Genomic DNA, 21,972 nt, shown 5'->3' on the forward strand with positions numbered 1-21,972 from the left:
AGCCCCCCCCGCCGCGCGCGCACGCCTGACGTCAGCGGCCAGCGTGAGTCACGCGCGCAGGGAGAGCGCGAGGCGGCCTCTCCTCCCCCCTTCCTCCTCCGGCCCGGCCCAGACCGGTTCCAACCTGCTGGGGCTGGTCCCAACTGCCTCTAACTGCCACCAACCTCTGGTCGGGCCGTGGGGCGGGAAACTCGGTCCCGGCCGCTGAGTGGGAAAGGCGGGAGCTCGGGATGCAGAGTGCACACATCTTAGGCCAGGCCTTTGAGGCCTAACTGTTCCTCAGACTGTAAAACCACAGTACCAGGCACTTTCGGGGGCGATAAGAACTCCCAGACACGACCAAGATGAATTCCGTAAGCGCCAGACCCGGAACCGCCTGGGGAGTGAGGATTAACGTGAAGTCCTGCCAGGACACTCCATGTGTCGTGCACAGGAGACCGGAGGCCTTTTGTGTCAACAAGGCCCCCGTGTTGTCCACGGATGCCACCCTTGTCAGAATTCACTTTAACAGTTGACCCAGATAAACATGCAAAGACGGGATCCTGTAGGGACGCCCCTACAGGCCCTTGGGAACGGTGCTGACCTAGCCCAAGTCCCGGACCCTGAGGGTGATGGGTTCCGAGCAGGTCCGGGGGCCCAGCTGAAATGTGGCATCAGAGGGAGCCCCAAGAGGTTATGCCACCAGAGCCCAGTGAGATGGAAAACCTCTTCTTGGGGAATCTGCTTGCGTTTTTCATTTTTCTCTCCTTTCAAGGCACATGAAGCAACTGCCCAGTGCTAAGTACTGTATGAGAAAGCAAAGACGAATATTAAGCAAAATATTTGTGTCCATTATCCACACGGGCTCTCCCGAGTGATGTGTGTTAGGAAGGATCCCCAACTACCTCAGGCTTCTGGAGATGTTGGGACGTGGCGGGTAGAGAGTGTCGAGCAATCTTAAGAGCCACACTAGGCAGTGCCGCCTAGAGAACCGAAAACAGCATCTGTTGGAGTAGAAAGAACTAAAATTAGAGGAGAGCTCTTGTTTGTCACTCACCTGCAGAAGTGAGACGGATTGGGAAACCGTTCTGGGATTGGGGAACATAGGTTATAGGACGTGAATTGGTTTCTTTGTGGGATTCTCTGCTATTGGCTGAGAGACTTGAAGCCTTTTTTCTCCAACGCAGGGTCCGACATATTAACTATAATTTTTACTAATAGGGCCATTGCTTTGCCAGTCCTCTCTTACTGGAGTTCTTTTGTCCAGTCCTTCCATTGCTTTTTGGTGAGATGATCAGTTGAATGGTTGGTGTGGTCACATGGCAGTCTGATCTTGATTTGGAAATCTGCAGACTTTTCATAATTGGAACTTCTTTATAATCTCTGGTTGCTCAGGTGAGGTTTTTCACTTTAATTCCTATAAACATTTTGAGTGACCTAAGTCTTGGTTTCAGCGAACCGTGTTTCTTACATGGCTCACTATGTTGTGTTGTCATCGGGTATATTATGAAATTTATATTAGAAAAGCTTTCTGGTCATTTAGGAATTGATAGATGAAACAAGTCATCGACAGCTGTGTAAATGTCAATATGAGTCTTTGTCGTCATACTTATTTGTTTAAAATCTGTCTTCCCATTCCTTGTGGGGTAGGTATGGAGTAATTGGACATTGCTCTTCAGAGGTATTAACCTCATCAGAAGTACATGAAGCATCCAAGTTTGACTGGGCGATTGGAGGTTACAGGTGCTCCAGGCACTTTCTTTTCTGTTGTCTGTTCATTTGTATGTTTGTTTTATATTTTCACTTTGGAAAATCAGAGATAGAAATCAATTGTCTTCCTTGATATATTTATGGGAATTAAGAAGCTGTGTTGATTTGGAAACTTCCATCCCCTCATCACCCCAGGCAAAGAGTAGGGAACACAAAGACACACATGATGGCACAGTATACTTGGTGGCTCTGATTTAATTTTTTAATTGAGCCCTTTGTGTTCAAAGCTTTTGGGGCTTGGGGGACAGGAACTTTTTTTAAAAAAATATTTATAATTTTGTATATTTAATGTGTAAGTTATTATTTGAGATTATGTGCTATACTGAAGTTCTTGCAGTAATCCCGAAGAAACTTGAATTAAAATAGATTCTCATACATCATGATGGCAGTCTTGACCAATACAGCTGAATCCACCTAAGCCAAAAATTGTCTTCCTGTAGGCTTGCCTTTCTTGCCCTTTATTCTCGTGACACAACTAAAGTCCTAGAGTTTAAGCCCTCCTTTTCCTAAGCCAAGATAATTATTCAAACATGGTTTGAAGGGTAATGGTTTTGTTGGAATTCTTTCCTAAATTCTTGAATAATCTTGCTTTAAGGGAAACTTTGATATAATCCTTTCAGCAAATATATGTTTGGTGTAGCAGGCACTTGTGTTGGGCCTGAGGAATCCACCCCTTTTATTTGAAGATGTTCGGTTACATCTGAATTCTGTGTTATATAGCTTCAACTGTTGAGTAAAATGATAATATGCACGTATTAATACTCTGCAGTACAAGAGCTGAGCAATTTGTCTTTTTATGTACAAAGAATGAATTTAATCCAGCTTTATTTAGAACAAGTACATCTTGTATATAGACGAGTTTTGTAAAAACAAGTTTAAGAATGGGAAACTTTGGAGCAATTACATCCATAAATGTATCTACAAGTTTAGCTAACTTTGGCCTTTTGACTTCGAAACAATATTACTAAAATGTATGATTGTGAAAGGACATAAAAAAAACTGCCAATCTTGAGAGTGCATGTGTCTGAAGAGGTTGAGCCTGCTTCCTACATGGGAGGTCCCGGGTTTGGTCCCTGGTGCCTCCTAAAAATGAAAAAACTACAAGCAAAGAAATGAAAAAACCAACTCAGGGGAGCTGGTGTGGCTCAGTGGTTGAGCACCAGCTTCCCACATACAAGGTCCAGAGTTCAATTCTTGGCCCTGATACCTAAAAAACAAACAAACTGCCATCTGAAATACTCAGATTTCTGACCTCATTCTTTTGACCTCATAAGAGGAAATACACCTCATAGACATAAATCATTTTTGGATTCCTCAGCTGATGTTGATTCCTAGACTTCTTAATGCCCTTGTGTTAAAGGAAAATGAAATTCTAATCTAGTGGTGGTTTGTTGGAATTTTCTAGCTCTTGGTTGATTTCTTATAGGTAGACAGAAAATAAGTGGTCTCTATGGGCCTCATCTACCCAGGTGTCAGTTTAGTTTAAGACTGTTTCCTGGGCATCTTTAATTAAGGATAATGTAGCACTATTTCCATAGATAACAGTTTTGATGCAGATTTGCTAGTTTATATGTTATGTAAATGTCATGAACTTAACTTGATTGCATCTGATTGTGTTTTGGGGAATTCAGGAAATGAATCATTTAAATCATTGAAAATTGCAATGAAATTGTAAACATATTACTGGAGTACAACTTTTTTGCACAAGTCATTGGAGCCGTAGCATGAATAAGATAAATTACTAGTAAACATTTCTGGATCTTATTTACTTGTTTATCAAGTACAACTAATTTCTTGCAAGGCAAAAATTAAAGTCTCATGGTGGCCTTCAATCAGATCTCCAAATGCCCATTAATGTGTTACGTGCCCATGCTAAGGGGTAGACTCTTAAGCCTAGCACTTAGTTGATATTTGCTATAATCTAAGTTAATGATTAAAGTCAAGATTTGCTTAATGGTTAAGTTTTTTTGTTTTAATCCAGCTATGTTAGATACTAAAGAAGGCTTCCCCACAATCCATATGCATCTGCTTTGACTGATGGTTTCTATCAACCTACAAAGACTGGCTTATTGGTGAGGGCAGCTGGACAACTCTGAGAGCAACTTAGAGAAATCCATCTTGGTCACACTCTGTAAAGGAGCTCCTTCTCTGGAAATAGCACCCCAGATAAGTGCACAAAAGCAAGATACCCTCGTGGACCTACTTCCCGCTTTCAACACCCTGATGCCTGAAGGTGAGGTCTCCTTCCTGTGTGTCTTAGAAACCATGAGCACACTTAGGTAATTAGAGCCCTGGAACAACCCAAGTAACACCCATCTGCAGGTTTTCCTGCCAGACCTTTGCCTAAAGGTTATTTTCCTTATCAGGAGAGAGGCTAGGACAGAAGAGTGATGAAAGTGAGGTTGCATTTAAAGCTACCTTAATTTAAATAGTGGACTGCTTTAGTGATTGTTTCCCCAAATCAGGTACTATTTTGAAATTGCAACTATGGACAGTTATGGCTAATCCTAGTAGATTGTCTTCCATTCTTTTAACATCTTGGATGAATTGGGGGCACACTAATGTATTATGTGAAGATGGAAATTGAATGTAAGTTTCTCTGCCATTCTAAGCCAATACATAAAAATTATATAAGCCTAATGGCTAAAAATGGGTTCAGTATCCTTCTGGACAATGTAGCTTTCTTGTTTTCCCATAGATACTCTATAGATTCACCCCAGCCAGCCATCTTAAAATACCTGCCTGGGCAACTGACAAATCTGCGGAGAAAGTTTGGGTAAAACCAGTGCATTTGATAATAGGTATGGGGTTTACTTTTGGGGTGATGGAAATGTTCTGGAATTAGATAGTGGTGATGGTCGTACAAGATGGTGAATATCCTAAAAACCACCGAAATGTACACTTTAATATGAATTAGACATGAATTGTATCTCAATTCAAAAGAAAGTTTAAAAATCAGTGCATAGGAGTCCCTACTACAAGAGAGGATACAGGCACATGGCCTGTTGCCACGGCTCAGTAGCATCAGTTTGATATGGGAAAGCTTGCCATTTGTGAAAAACTCCATGGCGCTCTTTCCCCAGCCTTCTCAATGGCTTAGTTCCTATGTATCCATTCTAGGTGGATGCCTCCAACTTGTAAGTCTGTGGAGATGCTTTTGAGATAAAAAGTGATTACTTAGCATGTTTGAGGTTCCTAGTTGTTGCTAGTTGTTCAAGTATCTCTGAATTGACCGCCTTTAAAAGGAGCAAGTTGATTTTTCCTTATTTGTTTATAAAATGAATTGTTTACTTCCTAGGGTGGGAGGGAGGTGGGAGAGAAAGTTGCTGTTGTGCTAAAATAGAGAAGATTCTGCTCTTCAGTATTGTGATGATTGTTTTAAGGTTCTCAAGGGCATTTCTTTGAGGACAGGTGATGTGCTTTAGGTATTTAAGATGATGTCATTTTGGCTATAATATTTTAGTTCAGATAATCACAACAAACTTTTGTTATTTATTTCTCTTTAAAATCCCTCAACTTTCACCCCTTTTTTCTTTGCCAGTGTGTAGAAATTTGACAACAGTATCAAGAGCTGATGAGGAAGAGAAGATGAAAAGGAGTCTAGCAACTTAAAAATCTCATAGCATTCTCTGTGAGGTGACCTTTTTCCTGTTGGTGGCTCAATTTATTTAGGACATAAAGAAGATACTGAGGCCTGTGACAGTATCATCATGTCGTATCTGAGCTTTTTGGAATGTTTCCTCCTTTTCCTTATTCTTCATATCCCAGTTTGCTTTTCATGTTCATAAATTGACTCATTTGTTTCCTATTAGTATTTAAAACACCATATGGCCACCGTAAGTTATAACAAAATGACTATTTTAATGAGGAGGTTGAAGGCCTGTGTTTCTATCTTGAGATGAAATTTTAGCCTAGTCACAGAACTACCCCCACTGAAGGGAGGTCGTCATGTTCAGGGACAAAGAGGTTGATGACAACCTTTGGCATGGTTTTTTATGACTTTCAGTAGTAGTTTTTAAGCTTTTATTAATTTTGGTAAAAATACTACTGTATCTTCTTAATGTCACTTTCATTGCTAAGAGGGGTAGGCGTTTGGTAGCCTGCCACTTTGGAATTTGTTTGAATCAAACCTAATCAAATACAACATAAACCAGAGACCAGACATGTATTTTCTTATTTAAGAAAAACGAACAACTTAGTTTACTATTGATCTTAGTACTTTATAATGAACACATAAACTGTGTGTTAAATCTGGAGTAGAACATTTAAGATTAACATTTCTGTTTTTATTTTAATAACTTATTTTATTGTATTATAATATGGCCTGTCAAAATTTTTCTCTAATAGAGGCTAAACAGCTTCTAGAGAAATGCCTATTCTGATTTGTTATTCCTCTTGCTTTTGCTTTAGCTCAATGAAAGCTTAGGTAAGAGTCAGGACTAAGAGCCTGGCTCCAGGGCGTGTCCACGTGGGTTTGAAGCCCACCTCTGCCACCGACTAGTTGTGGAATCTTGGGCAAGTGACTTACCCTTTGAGCATCAGTTTCCTGGGGATACCAGTAATACCTGACTCAGGTAGTGGTTATGAGATTGAATGAGTTAATATATGTAAAGTGCTTAAGACAGTTCCTGTCACTTACCACAGTCTAAGTCAGGGATCCTTAACCGTTTTTGTTCTGTAGACATCTCAGAATGTAGTGGCAGATAGTTTTATGGCACCAACACCAGAGGTCAGAAAATAAAAGATAATAAGTTGATTTTTTTTTTTTCAGTTCAAGCTTATGGACCCCCTGAAATCTTAAACCCTGATTAAGAACCCCTGGTCTAAGTATTATTCTTACCAATGTTTGAACAAGTCCCAAGTTACTGCTTTCAGCCGTATTGCTACCTCCTTAAACAGCCTTAGTCAAATGCCTTCTTTAGCTGCACCCACGCTAAAACATTCTTCCGTACATAGCGCACGCATGGGTCAGTGGTGTCTTCAGGGCACAATCTCATCTTCCTCATCCATTCGCGTTTTCTCTGGTCTCTGTTATTTGTATGGTATCCATCAACTGCCTGTATTTTACGTGATATATTGTGTTCTAAATTGATCCACTTCTGTAGGGCCAAATACTTTGTTGTACAGAAAACAGTGTATAAAATAACATCAAGTTAAGTGGATACACTAAAATGTTCCTAAAATTAGAGGCTTTACAGGCTAGCTGTGTCATAATGAGTACAAAAAACCTTTGAATCAGTCCTGAGGGAGACTGTGGGAGACTGAGTTACTGGGGGTGAATAGACCAGTGTTTTTAGTATTCCTCATATATTTCCTATCATCAGTGATATGAGTGACTCTTACATTGAACTTTCTCTCCTCACCTTCACCAGCTCTAGGATCCTTAGGGCAAGGGGATGATTATGAAAAGAAGGAACCAGGACTACCCTAAGACTAGTTGCACATCAATATTGTACCACTGGTGGCTCTTATTAGTTTGGGGAGCCAGGACAGGACAGCGCAAGATTTAGGATCTTTTTCAGTAAGCTCCAGTGAAAAGGCATCTGAAATCTTTTGCCAGTGACTCCCTCACCTTTAAGCCATTTGCTTGCTTAAGTGTTTGCACTTGTCTTGTGGGTTCCTGTATATGTATCTGTGCATTAGGATAATTTCCTTGTATCTAGGGAGTTCATACTGGCTGTAAGATCTTATATCTGCTCTGGTTAAAGGCATGTTACTGGATCAAAGGCTGACTTAAAGGTTCAGACACTCACAGATTCACTAGACGTTTAATTTGTTTGCCTGTATTATACTATTGGAGCTTCCTTTTACTGCCAGAGAGGTTCTAAATCAGCATCATTTCAGAAGATTTGAAAGCCAAATCTTTGTAGCTGGATAGCAGTTTATCAGAATTGTCCAAATATTTTCCAGCCACCAATTTTCACTTTATTTGGTCTTGTTTTTTGAAAGTCATTTTTTTAGTGACACTCACTTCCTGGTTATTGTTACAAAGTTATATGATTTCTGGGTCATGCTTTGTGTCAAAACAAGATATGTATATCCTTATAAACATTGTATCTTGAACTGCTAGTTTACCTCTTGGCTCTTCAACAATAAGGAGACATTTTCAGCAAATTGGAAGAAATTTATGCATAATTGGACACATAGTATAGTACTCATCCACTCTTTGTGTGTGTCGTTGAAGTTAAAAATTTATAGTTTATTCTCAAATTTAAGATGAAGAATCTTTGATAAGCCGTGAACTCATTATGAGCTCTGTGATTAAATTTCTTTTCAGGAGTTACATATGGGGAAGAAGGATTAATATGAATATGCAAAATGAAGATTATAGGTAAATGCCATTTGGACCTGTAGCTACTACAACATAATTTTCAACAATGACTTTTTTTTTTTTCCTTTCCTCTGATGCTAGTTGCAGAATCCTATCATGTTGTGGTTAGATTTCAATAAAGAATGTTAAGAACAGGGCCATTTTGTGTGCTTTGAGTCCATCTCCATGGTAAAGGTCGTATATATTTGTTTAAAAATATGAAATTCAGTTTTTATAGAACTAGCTGAAATAAAGTTGAACATTGGTGGTTTATTAGAGACAGAGACAGATCTGTCAAGTTGCCAGGTCTCTGCTAGCTGCTGTGCAAGGCTGGTGAGTGGCAACCACTGATAGGAAGGAGAGAGTCAGACTCCTCAGAAACAGGTGCTTCCTCGAGCTTGCTGACCCCTCCAGCAAGAGGGGCTGATCCATATCCTCCAGGCACAGGGGCATCTGGCGTGAGTGTATTGTGTCAGCTCAGTCTCTTCCTCCTTTTTGTCAGGCTCCCATCTTGCTTTTCACTGAAGGGATTAGTCACACACTGGACAGAGGTAGGGAACCTCTCACAGCAGAGAAGAAGCCAGGAGGGTGTTTCATACAAAGGGAGCAACATGATGAAAAGTATGGAGATGTGAGGTGAGGGGGTTATGTGTTGGGGAATACCAGCTCTCCAGAGCAGAGCTCAGCAAACTGGCGTGTGTGCCAAATCCAGCCTCCCATCAGCTTTCATGTGGCCTGTGAGCTAACAGTGGTTTTTTCATTTTTTCAGTGGTTGGGAAAAAAAAGATTTCATGACACATGAAAATTATATGAAATTCAAATTTCAGTGTTTATAAATAAAGTTTTATGGGAACCCATGTGCATTCATTTACATAATGTCTATGGCTGCTTGCTTTCTTTCACACTATAACAGCAGGGTTGAGTGGTTGTGACAGAGACCATATGTGTCATTCATCACTTTGCCGCTGGGTGCACTGCAAATCATACTGACACAGTTAAAATTTGAAAGTGTTGCCAGGGCCCCATGTGTTGGCATACCATGGCATTTTTATTTATTTTTACTACCAATGCATGTGTCAAAATGAGGAGAAGGAAAAATATGGACTTGGAATGTCACACTTTTAAGGCATAGTAAAGTACAGATTATTTTGTTATCAAGTGAGATGGCAAATCATTGTGTATATTATGCAATTACACTACAGCTGAGCTAAAAGAATACATCAGTACCAGATTAAGCACTCGTCACAGTATTTCCAACTCCCAGGGAAAGCAATGGTGAGAAAAATTAGAAAATTTAAAAGAATATCTCATCAGCAGAATTCTTCACAAAAAAAGAAAATGAGGCATCAACTGAAGTAAGTTTCCAAACACCTCATTTGTTAGCAAAGCAAGGAAAACTGTTCACTGATTTTGAGTTAAATTGTGTTTACAGCAGCTGAAGAAGTGTGTCCACAGAAAATAAAAAAGACTGTTAGCCTTTTGCAAGAATGGTTTCTCGAAGAGTTGAGAACATCAGGGATGATACCAATAGTCCATTTAAAAACAAGGCAAATGATTTCTTATGGTATTCCTTGGCTCTCGATATGACACAGGTTACTGTTACTATCAATTGTTATTTATTCATGGAGTCATTGCCAAGTTGGAAGTGACTGAAAAGAAAATTAGCCTCTATGAAGAGACTACTTGGAACAACTACAGGAGAGAATTATTCATTTTCAAAGTTACGAAAGCAGTACTTCAGTACACCCTGAAGTTTAATTTGCTGGGAAGTGTTACAGCTGATGGGGTAAACATGTGGAGCAGGAAAAGGTTTCGTTGGACACGTTTGCGTGCTATTGAACAGTAGCATCAGCAAGGAACTTCACTTGTGTGGACTTAACCATCACTGGTTCTGTTTTTGTCAAAAATAGAAGCTGCATGTCCTGACTTGCCCTACCACAGGGTAGTTCAATGGCTTAGCAATGGTAAAGTTTTCTTGTGATTTCTTTGAAGTTAGAGCTGGGATTGAATTTTTTCTGAATGAGAACAATTGCCCTCACCTAGTGTTAATTGAACATTAAATGGCTTTGGAAGTCAGCATTTGCTGCAGACTTGATGGTGTTTCTTAATGAACATAAGGCAAATAGCGCTCACATGCAAACCCAGTATTGAAAAGACGTTTTGACAACTAGCGTCGTTTGAATCACAAGTTATGCCAAGCTGCTCTATACATTTCATATACTGTCAGAAGTTAAAGGCAAGCGCTCCATTCCTACATAAACTTATTCCCATGGATATGTTTTCCAAACACCAGTTACACTTCCAGGCAGTTTGTGGATCTTGATGTGAGCACAAAAGAAATTTCCACATTTCAAAATCCATATACCTGTGCAACTGAGGCATTTACACCAAACCTTCAATTGGAAGTGATTAAAAGTCAAGTATCAAGACCATAGTAGATTTCTATAAATATCTTTGAAGTAACAAATATGGTCAACTAAAATGTGCTCATGGATTCATTGCATTTAGCTCTACCTATCTGTGAAAAAATATTTTCAGAGAACTGTAAAAGTCTTACAGACTCAGCATTAACAGATGAACATTTGCAGTAGATTTTAAGGTAAGGGAGCCCCAGTTTTTTGTGATGTTACCCCCAGATAAAACCATTAAGAAATTGTAGACAGTTATTATATTTTGGATGTCATAAATAAAAACATTGTGGAAATTTGTTTTCTGTCTCATTTAAGTACCTACAGAATTTCCTCAATTTTGCCTCTTGGCCCACAAAATTAAAAATACTTATTCTCGGTTCCTTTACCGGAAAAGTTTGCTGACTCTTGGCTTAGGTTTAATTTGTTGTTGGGGGTGAGGAGGAGGACAGTAGCCACAGGGAAAGTAGAGTGGGAGTGGGACCATGCTAAAAACTATTCTAGTAGCAGTGGGGAACTAGATGCAGATTAGAATGCCAGATGCTATCTCCTTGTTGCCTCTAAAGTCATATACACACATGCAATTTATTACTGTCAGTCATCTTAGAAAAACTTTTTTTTACTCGGTTTGTTCAAATTCTTCTCATGCTCCTCCCCAGAAGAAAGTGAAGCACCCAAAATGGTAAATCTATTGAGGCTACTTGGAGTAGGGTTTAAAGATTAGCTGGAAATTGAGCTGGTAACAAGTTAGCACTTGATTTAACACCTTCAGGATGATCTAGTTTGTCTAGTTGACTGTTAATCCCTTATTTGTTATACTGTTGACTTAGTGGGGCAAGTTACTGAATTTAGGAAATTTTGGAAATTATTATTTGGTTTCTTTAAAAAATAGGTGCGTACACTTATTTGGCTTAAAAAGTGTTTAGAGACAAAGTATTCTGCAAAGCAGTTTAGCAATATGATACGTTATTATACCTGTGTAAAAAGGAAGGGAATTTACCAAAATGCAAAACAGTGGGTGATGGGATTAGTGGTGATTTTGTACTTTTCTTTATTCTCCAAGTTTTTTTTATGAGTAGGTATGTTATTTTAACAAAATTTTATGTTTATAAATAAACCGTTAATAGAAAATTGATGTGATGCCCTAAAAAAGGATGAAAGAGCTTTGATTTAGATTGCGACCACAGTGGGTCAAAAATGAAGGTGTTGCTCCTTAGCCAAGGTGATGGCTCTGATCAATCACAGGATCCTTTCAGGCTCTGTTCATCCCTTCTACCTAAGTCTAAGGTATGGCTTTCTCTCCCTGGCAGCTCTTGTTTCCTTGGGCTGTGTGGTTTCTTTTTTCTTTTTTTTTAAAGATTTATTTATTTCTCTCCCCCCCCACCCAGTTTGTCTGTTCTCTGTGTCTATTTGCTGCATCATCTTTGCCCGCTTCTGTTGTTGTCAGCAGCACGGGAATCTGTGTTTCTTTTTGTTGGGTCATCTTGTGTCACTTCTCCGTGTGTGCGGCACCATTCCTAGGCAGGCTGCATTTGTTTCGCGCTGGGCGGCTCTTCTTACGGGGCACACTCCTTGCGCATGGGGCTCCCTTACGTGGGGAACACCCCTGCGTGGCAGGGCACTCCTTTCACACATTAGCACTGCGCATGGGCCAACTCCACAATCTGTGAAAGTAGAAGAGTGCTTTCTCCCTGCCTTTTAGGTACTTTAGGCATTGCCCATTAGTACAATGGTTGGATAAGGAGAAGGAAGATGGGAAATTCCAAGTCCCTAGGCAGTGGGTGGTACAGTTCCATCATGACTTGGTGAACGTTAGAAGTTTCTCTCATCTGGTTGTGGTTGGTTAAAAGTAAGCTCTCTACCTGTCCTGGATTTGCTCATTGGGGTCCTGTCCAAGTCTACTCTCTGAAAAGGCCTTTACTGCAGGACTGACCAGCCCTGTTGAGTTACAAGTTACCTGCACTGTAGTGTTTTCCACAAGAAAATAGAATCAGGCTTCCAGCTCTCGGCACTCAGCCTGGTAAGTGGCACCATGTGACAGATGGTATTGATTTGTAGACTTTGTCATTAATGGCTTTTTCATTCCTTGATTTATTCATTCATCAAACTTTGTTTTTTAACTCTGCCTTATTCCAGGCACTGTACTGGGTTGTGTTTTAGTTTGCCAAAGGGCTGCTAATGCAAAATACCAGAAAGGTGTTGGCTTTTATAAAAGGTATTTATCTGGGGTAAAAGCTTAGCAGTTCCAAGGCTGAGAAAAGTCCAACTCAAGGCACTTTTTTTTTTTTTTTTAAGATTTATTATTTATTTTACTGTCCCCCATCCTCCCCCCCGCCTGTTGTCTGCTCTCTGTGTCCACTTGCATTCTTGTCAGTGGCATCAGGAATCTGTGTCTCTTTTGTTGCATCATCTTGCTGCATCAGCTCTCTGTGTGTGCAGCCCCACTCCTGAGCAGGCTGCACTTTTTTCATGCGGGACGGCTCTCCTTGCGGGGTGCACTCCTTGCGCGTGGGGCTCCCCTAAGTGGGGGCACCCCTGCGTGGCAGGGCAATCCTTGCACGCATCAGCACTGCGTGTGGGCCAGCTTACCACACGGGTCAGGAGGCCCTGGGTTTGAACCTTGGACCTCCCGTGTGGTAGGCAGATGCTCTGTCCTTTGAGCCAAATCTGCTTCCCTGTCATTGTCTCTTTAGTTGAGCACACACGCTCTCTCTTTTTTTAATTGTGGGAACATACAGACAACATAAACTTTACCTCATCCATTCCCAAGCGTACCACTCAGTGGGATTACTCACATTTACTCTTGTTGGACCCTTGCTGCCTTCAGTTACTAAAACTTTCCCATTTCTCTAAACAGAAACCCTACACCTAGTATACATCAACTCCCCATTCCCACTGACCCCAACTCTTGGCAACCTGTACTCTATTTTTTTCCTCCATGTGCTTGTATAGTCTCTGATATTTCCTTTGTGGTTACCATTGGGCCTAAATTTAATATCCTAAATCTGTAGCAGTCTTATTTGCTTGGTACCAACTTAAATAGTATACATGGACTATGTTCCTATACCCCTTTGCCCACCGCCACCATTATGTAGTTCTCGTCACCAATTACATGTTTATACATTTTGAGTCCCAAACCAAAGAAATAATGGCTGAAAATTTCATTACATTTTATGGATTTGCTTTTTAGGTATTGTAGGAAGTAAAAGATGGCGTTACAAACCAAAAACACAGTCATACTAGCATTTATATTTACCAGTGCTGTTACCCTCTCCAGAAATTCTTATTTCTACGTGTGTTCTTTGATCTATTGTGTAGTGTCCTTTCCTTTCAACCTGTGGAACTTCCTTTAGCATCTCCTATAGGGCTGGTCTAGTGATGATGAACTCAGCTTTTATTTATCAGGAATGTCTTAATCTCTCTCTCCTTTTTTTTTTTTTTTAAGATTTATTTTTTAATTTATTTCTCTCCCCTTCCCCCTACCACGGTTGTCTGTTCTCTGTGTCCATTCACTGCATCGTCTTTGTCCGCTTCTGTTGTTGTCAGCGGCACAGGAATCTGTGTTTCTTTTTGTTGCACCGTCTGGTTGTGTCAGCTCTCTGTGTGTGCAGCGCCACCCCTGGGCAGGCTGCACTATATTTCGCTCTGGGCGGCTCTCCTTCCGGGACACACTCCCTGCTCGTGGGGCTCCACCACACGGGGGACACCCCTGCGTGGCAGGGCACTCGTGCACATCAGCACTGCATGTGGGCCAGCTGCACATGGGCCAAGGAGGTCCAGGGTTTGAACCGCGGACCTCCCATGTGGTAGATGGACGCCCTAACCACTGGGCCAAGTCCACCACCCTCTCTCTCCTTTTTGAAAGACAGTTTTGATAAATGTAGAATTCTTGGTTGGCAGTTTTTTTGTTTTCACCACTTTAAATATATCATCCCTCTGCCTTCTTGCCTCCATGGTTTCTGATGAGAAATCAGCACTTTTATTGCAGCTACCTTGTATGTGACATACAATCTCTTCTCTCTTAGGACTTTCAGAAGTTTATCTTTGGAATTTGACAGTTTGAGTCTAATATGCCGCATTGTGGGTCTACTTGAGTTTGTTCTGTTTGGAGTGCATCAGGTGTCTTGAACATGTATATTCATGTCTTGTTAAATTTGGGAAGTTTTCAGCCATTATTTGATTATTCTTTCTGTCCTGTTTCTCTTTTCTGGAACTACAATGATGCATATATTGGTACACTTGATGGTGTCCCACAAGTTCCTTAGGCTTTGTTCACTCTTCTTCATTCTGGTCCACAGACTGAATAATTTCAATGTTCTTGTCTTTAAGTTTTCTTTTTTTTTTCCCCAAAGATTTATTTTTTCATTTATTTCTTTGCTCTTCCCCCACCCCCAGTTGTCTGCTGTCTGTGTCCATTTGCTGTTCTTCTGTATCCACTTCTATTCTCAGTGGCCCAGGAATCTGTGTCTCTTTTTGTTGTGTCATCTTGCTACATCAGCTCTCCACGTGTGCAGCGCCACTCCTGGGCAGGCTGGACTTTATTCCATGCTGGACAGCTCTCCTTACAGGGTGCATCCCTTGCGTGTGGGGCTCCCCTACTCAGGGGACACCCCTGCGTGGCACGGCACTCCTTGCGTACATCAGCACTGTGCGTGGGCCAGCTCCACATGGGTCGAAGTCCTGTGTTTGAACCTTGGACCTCCCATGTGGTAGGCGGACACTCTATCTGTTGAACCAAGTCTGTTTCCCTATCCTCAAGTTTTCTGAGTCTTTTTTTTTTTTTTTTTAAGATTTATTTATTTATTTAATTTCCCCCCCTCCCCTGGTTGTCTGTTCTTGGTGTCTATTTGCTGCGTCTTGTTTCTTTGTCCGCTTCTGTTGTCGTCAGCGGCACGGGAAGTGTGGGCGGCGCCATTCCTGGGCAGGCTGCACTTTCTTTCACGCTGGGCGGCTTTCCTCACGGGCGCACTCCTTGCACGTGGGGCTCCCCCACGCGGGGGACACCCTTGCGTGGCACGGCACTCCTTGCGCGCATCAGCACTGCGCATGGCCAGCTCCACACGGGTCAAGGAGGCCCGGGGTTTGAACCGCAGACCTCCCATATGGTAGACGGACGCCCTAACCACTGGGCCAAAGTCCGTTTCCCTCTGAGTCTTTCTTTGACCAGCTCCAATCTGCTGTTGAACCCCTCTAGGTATTTTATAATTTCTGTTTTTGTAGTCTTCAGCTCTGTTTGATTCCTCTTCATATTTTCCATCTCTTTATTGATATTCTCTGTTTTCATCTGTAGTTTTCCTGATTTCATTTAGTTCTTTGTTTATGTAGCCCTTTGAGCATATTTAGGACTTTTTTTTTTAAAGTCTTTGGTGTGTCCCAGGTATGGTCCTTCTCATTGATGGCTTCTACTGCTTTAATCTTCTCTTTTGCCTGGACCATCACTTCCTATTTCTTAATATGTTTTATGACCTGGACATTTTGGTATTTTAATTTATTACCACTGGAATATGGACTCTGAGATATTGGTTCCTTAAGCTTGTATCTAGCTAGTGTTGTAACAGAGCTTTCTTGATAGCCAGGAGCTAACAAAAAGAAAAGAAAAGAAAAGAAGAAAGAAAAAAAGGAAGTACCTTTCCAGTCTTTGCTGATTGACCTGTGTTAAATACCCTCCTTAGGAGCGTATCTATGTAGTGAGTTGAGAGAATGGATCCAGGCCCATACCTAGGTGCCTCACTGATCCTTGCATGTGTGTAGCCCTAAGAATCGCCCCTTTTACAAAATAGACTGTCCTCTCTTCCCTAGGAAACAGTCTTCTCATGGTTGGGGCACTGCAGTGGATGTTCTGCAGTCAGCAGTCCTTCGCCCCAGGCAGCCATCTTGGCTGCTCTCCCCAGCACTCTGTAGGAGAGCTTGGTGAGTTTCCTTCTACAGACAGGGCAGCTTCTGGGACAGGGAATCCCTCAGACTACCACCGGATAGATTGGGCCAGACATCCCTTTTCCCAGTATGTGTGCAAGGGTTAGTTTGCTCCCTCCAGAACTGGGATGAGGGACCACTGGCTGTGTGGGTCTGCTCCAGCCAAACTGGTGACAGAATGGGATGGGGCAAGCCAGGGTGCCACAAAATCTATGGGTTTTAAGTGTCCTTTTTCTTTTTTCTTTTTAGATTTCTTTTTTATTTATCCCTCATTGTTTGCCCTCACTGTCTGCTGTGTCCATTTCTTTTTTTTTTTTTTTAAAAGATTTATTTATTTATTTCTCTCCCCTCCCCCCCACCCTGGTTGTCTGTTCTCTGTGTCTGTTTGCTGCGTGGTCGTCTTTGTCCGCTTCTGTTGTTGTCAGCGGCACTGGGAATCTGCGTTTCTTTTTGTTGCGTTATCTTGTTGTGTCAGCTCTGTGTGTGTGTGGCACCATTCTTGGGCAGGCTGCACTTTCTTGCTGAGCGGCTCTCCTTCTGGGGCGCAGTCCTTGTGCGTGGGGCTCCCCTATGTGGGGGACACCCCTGCGTGGCACTGCACTCCTTGTACGCATCAGCACCACTCATGGGCCAGCTCCACATGGGTCAAGGAGGCCCGGGATTTGAACTGCGGACCTCCCATGGGATAAATGGAAGCCCTAACCACTGGGCCAAGTCCGCCGCCCTGTGTCCATTTCTTGTGTGCTCTGCTTGTCTTCTCTTTAGGAGGCACCGAAAACTGAACCCGGGACCTCCCATGTGGTAGGCAGGAAGTCAGTTACTTGAGCCACATCTGCTTCCCTGGCCGCCGCCTTGATTCATTACTCATCCTGTTACTACAGTACTTTAACTGTTTTCTGGAGCTTTTTTAAAAAAAGATTTATTTATTTATTTATTTCTCTCCCCTCCCCCCGCCCCAGGTTGTCTGCTCTTTGTCTATTTGCTGCGTCTTTTTTTTTGTCCGCTTCTGTTGTTGTCAGTGGCACGGGAATCTGTTTTCTTTTTGTTGCATCAGTTCTCCGTGTGTGCGGCACCATTCCTGGGCAGGCTACACTTTCTTTCACACTGGGCGGCTCTCCTCCCAGGGTGCACTCCTTGTGCATGGGGCTCCCCTACGCGGGGGACACCCCTGCGTGGCAGGGCACTCCTTGCGCACACCAGCACTGCCTGGGCCAGCTCCACACGGGTCAAGGAGGCCCGGGGTTTGAACCGGGAACCTTCCATGTGGTAGACAGATGCCATAACCACTGGGCCAAGTCCGCCGCCTTGTTTTCTGGAGCTTTGAGAAAGATGTTTTTTTCACTTCTTAGCTGGTTGTTCAAAGCATCTATTGAGGGACAGAACCCTTAAGCTTCTCACTCCTCCATCCTGTTGGGGCAGGGACCCCTGTTGAATCTTTTTTTTTTTAAAGATTGATTTTATTTATTTAATTTCCGCCCCCCCCCCACGGTTGTCTGTTCTCTGTGTCTGTTTGCTGCGTCTTATTTCTTTGTCCGCTTCTGTTGTCGTCAGCGGCACGGGAAGTGTGGGCGGCGCCATTCCTGGGCAGGCTGCACTTTCACGCTGGGCGGCTCTCCTTACGGGGCGCACTCCTTGTGCGTGGGGCTCCCCTACGCGGGGGACACCCCTGCGTGGCACGGCACTCCTTGCGCGCATCAGCACTGCCTGGGCCAGCTCCACACGGGTCAAGGAGGTCCGGGGTTTGAACCGCGGACCTCCCATGTGGTAGACGGACGCCCTGACCACTGGGCCAAGTCCGTTCCCCCCCTGTTGAATCTTTAAAAAGAAATTTTTTTTTTTTAAGATTTATTTTATTTTCCCCCTGCCCCCCCACCATTTCCCCCATTTCTGCTCTCTGTGTCCATTTGCTGTGTGTTCTTCTGTGTCTGCTTGTATTCTCATTAGGCAGCTCTGGGAACTGATCCTGGAACCTTCCGGAGTGGGAGAGAGGCAGTTACTCTATTGTGCCACCTCAACTCCCTGTTGTGCTACATCACCTTGTTTTCTCTCCTCCGTGTCCCTTGTTGCATCATCTGGCTGCACCAGCTCTCCGCACAGTGTGGCTTTCCCGTGCGGGGCAGCATTCCCACGCCAGGGCAGCACTCCTGTGCGGGGCAGCATTCCTGCTTGGGCCGGCATTCCACGTGAGCCAGCTTGCTCTCACCAGAGGCCCTGGGCATCTAACCCTGGATCTCCTATATGGTAGATGGGAGCCCAATTGGTTGAGCCACATCCTTTTCCCCCTGTTGATGCTTGACTGTTGAGTTTGCTGTCTTTTTCAGGTAAACTCTAGTTCTTAGTGTTGCGGTTGCAACAGCAGAACAGATTCTTCACATCTTCATATCTTCATATCTCATCAAATCATTAATGGTTTCAGAGGACAGAAGTCCAAATCAAGGTGTTGGCTAGAAGGCTTGTTTCCTCCCAAGTCAGTAGCATTCTTGCTAGCCAGCAGTCCTTCAGTTCCGTGGCTTTCCTGTCACATGGTGATGTCCTTTCCTTTCTCTTCCTGAGGCTGAAGGTTTTTAAGCAGCAAAGAGAAAATTAAATTTGGGGTATAGGGAGACCAGTGAGCACTGTGTAGTTTAAACTGGGAGGGGAGAAGATGGAAGCAGGGAGACCAGTTATCCAGGCCCTGACACAGGGCAGTGGCGGTGGGAATGGAAGCAAAGAGGTTTAAAAGGAGGGAATTTGTTGCCTCAGTGTCTGTCCTTATCTGTGGTGCCCCTGCCAGGTGGAACCCTCACAGAGCCCTGTCTGCATGGGCCACTGTGGACGTCTCTGCCCCACGTAAGCAGGCTTGTAGGGCTCAGCTGCTGCCCTCAGGGGAACTCCTCCAAGAGGGCAGACTGTCCAAAGTCAGGATGACCATATCCCTAGAGTTCTTCCCTGGACTGTCTACCCCTGTTCCACTGAGCACTGGCACCCAGCAAACAGGCACCACTCTTTTGCTGTCCAGATTGAGCAAATAATACAGGGTGCCAGTGAAATTGGAATTTCATATGAACAGTGGACCCTTTTTTTTTTCCAGCATAAAGGTATTTATTGGTGATAAAGGTAATACCTGGTAGAGAGTTGACAAGTTTTTTTTTTATTGTGGTAACATGTATGTAACAAAATTTCCAGTTTTAGTCATTTTAGTGAAACAATTCAGTAGCATTTTTACATTTACAATGTTGTACTACCATCACAACTGCCCATTATCAGAACTTTGCCATTACCCAAAACAGAAACACTGTTCCAGTTACACAATAGATCTGCATTCTCTGGCCCTCACCCATTAATTTCATTTATTTACTTATTTTTAAAGGGACTTTAGATTATATACATATTACATCGAAAATATAGGCGATTCCCATATACCTCACCTCCTTCCCCTCCCACAGTTTTCTCCATTAACGACACCATTCGTTAGTGGGGTATATTTGTCACAATTAATGAGCACATATTGAAGCATTGCTACTAACCATGGCCTATAGTTTACATTATGGTTTATACTTTGCACAGTTTTATAGGTTTTGGCAAAGTGTATAATGGCTGGTATCCATCCTTGCATTATCATGTAGAACAATTGCAGTGTCCCAAAAATGCCCCATGTTACTCCTGTTCTTCCCTCTCCCTCCCCTCAGAACCTCTGGTGACAACTGTCCTAATATCAGTGTTATAAGTTCTTCCATTACTAGAATAATAATGTCTACATTACTCCATAGTTGCATTCCTCCTTATGTGTGTTCTTTCCTCAATCTTGAGGATTTGGGGATGCTGGTGCCCACTCTGCTTCCAGTTGAGAGGGGGCTTAGATCCCATGGGGCAGATGGATGGATACTCTTGCTTGCAGGTATATAGATGCTCTTTTTTGGGGGATGGGCATTGTCCATCATCAACCTTTTGTTAGTTGTCCTGGGTGAGTGGACCATTTTTAATGTAAATATATTCCACGCAATATTTGGGACACATACTAAAACATTATTTGTGGTTTGTCTAGAAATTCCAGTTTAACTGGGTACCCTGTATTTAATCTGATGATCCTAACCATTTCTTACTCTCTTCTGTGCTCCTAGCTTTGGACTCGGCCTCCTCTCACAAAAGTTCCTCTTCCCTTTCTCACTGGCTAATCTTGTGGTAGGTCCAAAGAGTCAGGAAGAGTATTACTCAAGGAAGGGATCGGCCTAGGAATGGGGGGATTCATGTCCCAACTCTGCCAGGACTTGGTACCTGTGTGCAGCATGAGGGCTCAGCTTTCTTTCTATCCTGAGAGAGAGACAGGGAGAAAGGCATGTTCACATGCCAGAGGAGAGTAGAGAGCACCAGGCTGGAGGGAGCCTTTTGTATTTCTCCCAATGTCTATGAATGTACCTGGGGCCAGGAGATGATATCCCTGAAATTTGCCTCCTCCTGCACCTTGCCTCACACTCACTTCCCCTTTCCAGTTCCTCTCCTACCCTACTCACCTCCACAGGGACTCGGAGCTCTTGGAGCCAGACACATTCTCCTGTGTTTAAGCTCATATTGAGACAAGGAAACAAGGGTTTCTAAGACACTCTTCCCTGCGTTCTTCTCTCATGAGCCCTCCCCGCCCCAGGCCTACATGCCTCCTTTCCAGTGTGGAGGGATGGGTGCTTGCTGTCATGGATCCTTCCCCTGGGTTCCCAAACACCCTGAACAAACTTCCTTCATAACCTTCTCCATGCTTGATCGATTCCACCTTTCCTTGTATAGCCGGTGAAAAGGTGAGCTTCCTGAGGGCAGGGGCCTTCTCCCTCACTGGTGTTCTCGGCACCTCTCACGGTGCCGCCCACCTGGGAAGTGAGCGTGTGCTGACTGAACTGCAGTGTGGCAGGACTCCCTCTGGCGGCTGCAGTTGGTCCCTTAACTCCCTGTTTGCTCTCCTCAGGGAGCAGCCAGCTCTCCCCAGAAATCCCTGTCGCATACACACCTAGACACTTCTTCAGACTTAAAGGCTGGGAGGAGTTTCATTGCTTTTCCTCAGTCTCAGCCCTGGGTCTCCCTTTTCCTACACCTTCCAGCCGAATCAGGAAGGCTCTGAGGACCCAGAGCCTTTGTCCCATTCCCCCCAGTGCTGGGCTCAGTGCTCAAAGCCTGGGCAGTTGTTTCAGGTCAGTTTGCTGCTCCCATACAACTTCTGAGCCTTCTGGAACCTGCCTTTTTCTCCCTGGCATCAAATGCCTTCTATCAAGTCATTTGTTGCCTGCATCGTTAGGGCCTAAGAGTCTACGAGAACCCACTACCTGGACTCCTATAGTAAACAAAAACATGGATAATATGTCCTGTAAGGGGGTAGGTAAGTGGGTCTGGGGTCTTCCCCTGGATGGGGTATGAGAGAGGAGCTGTGGGGGTGTCTTAGCTATGCATGCAGGGCAGAGGAGAGAGAAATGAAGTTTGGGAGACCAGAAGGACAAGACGGCCCCCAAATCCCCAGGTTCATCAGAAGCTCACCAGCACCACTGCTGCAGGGGCTCAGCATTTGCGAGGCTCCTGGGGCCAGGCAAGCCTGTGAAGGTGGGGCCTCTTCAGAATGCTTTTTACCTTGAA

At 43.4% G+C, this 21,972-nt stretch overlaps 1 protein-coding gene and 1 long non-coding RNA gene across 5 annotated transcripts in view; both read left to right on the forward strand.

The window, feature by feature from the left end:
• The window catches only part of UNK (unk zinc finger), a 37,134-nt gene that overhangs the window by 186 nt on the left and 14,976 nt on the right, over positions 1-21,972 (forward strand). Inside the window, exon 2 of one of the 3 annotated variants that reach the window (XM_071210822.1) lies at positions 16,267-16,377. The exons of the other annotated variants lie outside the window; for them this stretch is intronic. Within the exon in view, the coding sequence (XP_071066923.1) occupies positions 16,267-16,377 (111 nt within the window). The remainder of the gene's footprint in view (positions 1-16,266; positions 16,378-21,972) is intronic. 3 annotated transcript variants of the gene reach the window in all.
• Positions 18-10,763, forward strand: LOC139437183 (uncharacterized). 2 transcript variants are annotated; one of them, XR_011646947.1, is made up of 4 exons: positions 18-353; positions 3,731-3,982; positions 4,448-4,550; positions 5,291-10,763. It is a non-coding gene; the product is annotated as an uncharacterized lncRNA (long non-coding RNA). The 2 variants fall into 2 exon arrangements; XR_011646948.1 differs by lacking the exon at positions 18-353 and adding an exon at positions 1,201-1,374.

Source organism: Dasypus novemcinctus, chromosome 21 (genome assembly GCF_030445035.2).
Source record: "Dasypus novemcinctus isolate mDasNov1 chromosome 21, mDasNov1.1.hap2, whole genome shotgun sequence".
Lineage (NCBI taxonomy): Eukaryota > Metazoa > Chordata > Mammalia > Cingulata > Dasypodidae > Dasypus > Dasypus novemcinctus.